This window comes from Chrysoperla carnea, chromosome 3, assembly GCF_905475395.1.
Source record: "Chrysoperla carnea chromosome 3, inChrCarn1.1, whole genome shotgun sequence".
Classification (NCBI taxonomy): Eukaryota; Metazoa; Arthropoda; class Insecta; order Neuroptera; family Chrysopidae; genus Chrysoperla; species Chrysoperla carnea.
Genome location: NC_058339.1, coordinates 50,940,218 through 50,946,217, shown reverse-complemented (window position 1 = coordinate 50,946,217; position 6,000 = coordinate 50,940,218). Strand labels below are relative to the sequence as shown.

Below are 6,000 nucleotides of genomic sequence, written 5' to 3'. Positions count from 1 at the left end.
ATGTTAAAGAGTTATGTTTTTTTAACAACTTGTTGGATTAAAATCTTAATTGTTACAGTGTTGTTTGTTTTTTAAATCAAGAACAAATTTTGATTCGTGTATTTTTTTAGTGACAATTGTTTTTTTTTTGGATTATGTGTACTTTTGTGTGATTAAATGTGCGTTTTTTTTCTACAACTTAATTCTACTCACTTGGATTTTTTAATCATGGTTTAAGTTAATTAAATCTAAGTTTGGTTGTTTTTTTACAAGTTTTATAATTAAATAATGAATTTTACAAAATACATTTATCCAGAAGTGAAAAGTTGGGAAAGATTATTTGTTAAACATTTGTGGTTACAAAAACGTACCACTACATCAGCAACAATGTGTTATAGAAATTGTTTTAATAGTAATAATAATAATAATTTAGTTATGTATATTATTTATACTTTAGTGTTGTTAAATCTTTGTAAATATTCTGTTGCATCAATTATTATGGGTGATAGCTGTGATTGGTCTGGAAGGTAAGAAAATCTTTTTATTAAATTTAATTTGTTTAATTGAGTATTTCAGGTTATTCGATCGTGATGTTGATTTGCTAACTTAAACGTACTCATCGATTAGTCTTAAGAGCTTTCAGTTCTACAGAATTTTCGTAAATTGTTAAAAACATTGTTCTTACAAAATCATCCACGAAATCTTTTGAAATTTAAATGGTCTAAAACTAAATTCTCTTTGCCTTTACAGCTCTAAATATTTGTTTCTTAAGAAATTAGCAATTTCTTTTTTAAGTATTCTTTTATTGAGCCTGGACAATCGAAAAAAAATTTTTCCAATGACATTTCACCTATTTTAGTGTTAGCCATGTTCTTTATTAAGTGACGTCTCGACTTTTTCGGCACCCATTTCGCAACTCTTCTTTTTTTTAGAGCATAGTCACTGAAATATTGACATTGCTCGTTTAGGTTGATTAATATCGTTATGAAAAGTTTAGGTTGCGAGGAAGACACTGTTGACAGATTGTATAATCATTTTGACGTTTAATCAACCAAATTTAATGATTAACAAATTTAATTATAAATAGTACGTGCTTGTCAAATTTGTTGACATACTGTATGATATTATAATTACTTACATTTTTTATGGTATTTCATTAAATTATACTATTCTACGGATTTTTATTAAAAAACATAATAATAACGAGTGTAAATTCTGTGTTGTAAATTCATTTTTTTAATGTGTAAATTATACATTGTACTGTCGTCAATTGACAGATCACGTACTTTTTCGTCATCAACAGAGAGCGCTAAAAAACTGCGTTTAAATATCTCAAAATTATAATGTATTTTAAATATTTTTTATACTAAAATACAGCATTTTTAAGCAGTGTTTATATTTTTTTACTATGTTATAACGGTGTAAACAATGAATTAAAAATATTAAAAAAATACATGAACATTTCGTATTTGGGTTTGATATTTAATAATATTTTATATTGTTTACTTGACAAACTTTTCATGTAAAGCTATAAATTTTCGAAAATCCTTAAAAAAATTACTAATTTTTGTGTCAACGTCAAAATATACACCTTACTTAATTCCACACCATTAACAGGTAGTTTTCTCGAGAGACAAATTTAAAAATTATATAATTCCCATGTATTTTGGCGCGATATATAAATCTCAGATTTTTATCATCTTACATTATAGTTACATAAAATATCTTATTTAAAAATCTGTAACACATATATATACCTAATACTTATATACACACATTTTGGAAGGTTTCACATCTTCCTGATTTTTAAGAATTCCCTTTTATAAGATTCCGCCCCATGTGTTTTTGTGTTTATATAAATAATAAATATTCTGTGTGTAAAAAGATATCTTACAAGTGAAATTTTTATTAGGTAAACTATAAGGTTTATTTTTGTGTGTGTGAATATGTGAATATAATACACATTCTAACGGAGATATTTGACTGCACTATTAATATAATGTCTTAGAACGTAGCAGGTAGCATTATTTGATATTTTTTTCCCCTAATTTTTAAAAATTATCCTTACAAATACGTGATAGGCATTTAAATCTTATGCAATATATTGATGTAAAAATATATTTTGTATTTCTGGGAGAATAGGTATTTGACATTTTAATTTGTCTACCAGGATTTAATTTGTGTATTATATAAAATACAATATTTAAATTCAATTTCTGGTAAAAACTTATAATTGCTTTGCGTGATTTTAATTCTATTAAATCGGTGACTATTCCCACCTTCTCCTACGCATTACTCTTAAAAGTTGCTAGTAGTTACCCTTTCAACCCAAGGATTCAAAAGCAATGCTCCTAAAACTATTCATTGTATATCTTGACATCGATTTTAATCTCCGAAAATAAATTGTCTTGGGCGATACCATGGGTGTTTTTAACTTTTAGTCCGAAGGGAGGAAGTAGCTGCCCTGATCCACCTCCTTAGAACACCCATGAATGATTTCCTTGTATAAAGAAATGGAAGTGTTGCAATTGCGAAAAAATTTCATGTTTTCAACGACAATATCCATTTTAAATATCCCTGAATCTGTTTTGACCAGTTTCGGCGTGACGTCACGGCAGTACGTCACATTACTCAAAAATTCTTGGGCGTACCTCTCCCAGTTTGTAAGCGTACATGCTAACTAGATAATGTTCACATTTGACTTTTTCTTATTTTTGTGCAAGGAATCTCTTCTTAAACCGACAGAAGGACGCTCTAAAGACTTCTAAAAAGGCAAGAAAGGAATCCATAACAGCAAAAATAGACCTAGTTCATAATTATATATAATACTAGACAAGATATTTGTCAATATTTAGTTTACACTGTATGCATCATATTAAAAACATTAATTATAATCGAAGAGACCATGATGTAAATAAATATCGTATGCATGATTAAAAGTAAACAAAAACAAAAAGTAATAAGACTAAGTTCAGTTCAAAATCCAAGAAGCTTCAAAACAATTTCTAGAATAATTTTTATTTTCAAAATTTGAAAAGTTTCTCAATACATTTCTAATTTTGTTTTTTTGTATTAAAGTAGATAAAATTAAGTTGTCTTACACAGATCTTTGATAAAATATGTTTGGGTGATTTATTCGGTAAACTTAAACAATATGAGTATATTCTTTAACCCAAACAAATTGTTTATCAATTATTAAAATCATAAGTCATACTTTTTTGAATTTTTAATTATATGCATATAAAAACTAAAAATAAATTTTTGTTTATAATATATTTTAAGTTTTAAAAACAAAAAGTTAATAAAGAAAACACACAAGTGTTTACCCTAAAGCCATATTCTCCAAAATAAAAAAAAGATTGTTATTTTTTGGGGTTGAAGGATCTAGATAAGTGCATATAATATTAAAAGATGCAACGTGTCATTACATGTGTCAGACCATTTTTTTTATGTTCATATACTCTTAAACTTCAAACTGGAGAGTTAATGAATGCTTATAGTCTTTTAAAGTTTTTAAATCGTATAGACTTCTTTGGTTTTTATATACCGGGTGCCCCACGATTCGATGGACATAGTTTAAGAGCGTATTCTTTGGACAATTTTAAGTCGAATGTGTCTTACATACTTTTGTCCAAAACTCAATAGTTAAAGAGTAGGGTATTCTTCTATTTTTGAAAAAGTACTTCAAAAGTCCGCTCTTCTATTTCCGTCACAATTTCCGTAAATAAAGTGAATATCGGTATATTCTTGACTTGTAAACGTAGCCATTAACTTAATCTTAAAATTACAACAAAATATAAACAATCAAATGTTACCATAGAAACAATTTTTCAAAACAATTACATGGCCACCAACTTAATTTAATATTAAGTTTACTCCTCTTGATCTTTAGGACATGATTGTCCAACGAATACGCTCTTAAGAATATGTTCATCGAGTCACGGGCCACCCGGTAATATGTTTGTATACATGTGTAGATTTTAAATTCATAATATAAATATTTAGGGTACCTTTTTTTGGTACGAAATGAATGATTAATTATATTTGGCTTTCAAATTTTGGGTTTTAATTATATTTTTAAGTTAACTGAATTAATGCAATCTGTTTATCCGAATGTTTTGGAAGCTATGTGTTCAATTAATGATAATGCAAGTTAGTTATACTTTATTTGAACTTTTGAAGTATATTGTACTTTATCTAAAAAGGCTATTGGGATTATGATCAAATTTTGAAGTGAAAACTTCTTTAGGCATGTAAGGCGATTTATTAGAATAGTTTTTTTAATAGTTTGGCACTGGCCTATTTTGGCGTTCGCTTCGTGTCCGACCGCTTTATGTGATAAATTTAATATCAGTCATCTACCCAATTCTAAACTTCAAATTTCAAGTCTCCTTCAGACCAACTTCTAAAGTTAATTGCTAGTATCATACAAAGAAGTTCAAGTTTCATAATTCAATTAAGAAAATAAAAAATTCATACAAACATTCATTGACTTAACTTTCATAACAAAAGATATTTTTTAATTCCAATTACAGTCATAAAAAAATAAAAGAATTGTATATATTTATTTATCAAATTACACAATTTTTGTATATTTTTATTTCTGGATTATTGAATTACGAATATATACAAATTCAAATAATCATAAATTCAAAAAAATATAATACCTAATTATATTATATGAAATTTGAGTTTTGATTGATGCTGTTTGTTACTAAAAATGAAATGAATAAATGTATTATGTATTACATATTATATTGTACTAGAGTGATACCCACCCGCTTCGCTGGATTTAAAAGTAAAGATTTAAAGATTGCTCTCGCTTATCCCCTTTCTATAACACTCGAAATAATAGTAAGGATTGTTTTACACAGATAAAATATATATATGGTTTTCTATTTTTTTAAATGTATAATAGTCGTAATTATTCATTTAGTATATGAGAAAAGATGGTCGTGAAATATTTTATATTGCCTATTTTTACAGAAATCTGTAATTTATGGTAATGTCAAATTAAATTTTTTTTTTTTTTTATTAATATATCTTTATAAATTATATCTCATGTGTTATTCTGATATATCAGCTATATTGCTGTACAGTTTCATTAAAAACCATTTGCTGGTTTAAACGTGAAAGCGTAACAAACAAACAAACAAACAAACATGCTTACTTTCGCATTTATAATATATAGAGATTACATTAAGTCATAAATTAAAATGCCTACGCACTCAAATTTATATGATATAGCCAATTATTTAATTAATTATGAATTATTATTGATAAAAATATTGTGTATTAGTGTGTGAACATTGAACAATATTCTTATATGAACGATATTCTGTTCGCTTATGTACATTTGAAACTATTTAAAACGTTATTATTTAATTAAAATTTGAAGAAAAAAACAAATCTATCATAATTAGTTTAAGAAAAATATATTTCTTATTTAGGTGATCAATTTTAAAAAGTAATAGTAATGTGTTTATAGATGTTTCTCATACATATTTACAGTTTCTGTCACTAAATTTTCTAATATAATGGATCGTGGGACCGAAAGGGTGCTTTGTTAAATAAATGATTAATACATACTTGAAACTTCGTGAGTGGCTTCTTTTTGGCGAGTTGACCAAACTTTTCTCTGCGTCTTTTTTTTCGAAAGTTCTCCGTTTTCAAAGGAGCATGATAACGTCATATTCGGTCTGAAAAAGCAGTTAATAATTATTAGTGTTATCGACTGGTCATAGCGATCGAAAAATTCCATGCCGCGAGTTGTCAGACCCAAACCTTAAGTAAACAGCTATCGTGCTCATGTAAAAATGCAGAACTTTCGATGAAAGTCGTAGAGAGAAGTTTGGTAGACAAGCCAAAAGGAAGCGACTCACGAAGTTTTAAGTATGTATTGTATCATTGTATCATTTAACAAAGCACCCTTTCACCCTTTTTTATTATCGCTTCTAGCGCGGATAAAGGAACTTAAGAAGTTTCAATTGTCGACTAAAAAGACAATTTTTCCATCTGTCA

At 27.1% G+C, this 6,000-nt stretch overlaps 1 protein-coding gene across 1 annotated transcript in view; it reads left to right on the top strand.

Annotated features, from left to right (window-relative positions):
• Positions 1-267: 267 nt before the first annotated feature.
• The window catches only part of LOC123296091 (meteorin-like protein), an 88,798-nt gene continuing 83,065 nt past the window's right edge, over positions 268-6,000 (top strand). Inside the window, exon 1 of the mRNA XM_044877552.1 lies at positions 268-506. Within this exon, the coding sequence (XP_044733487.1) occupies positions 268-506 (239 nt within the window). The remainder of the gene's footprint in view (positions 507-6,000) is intronic.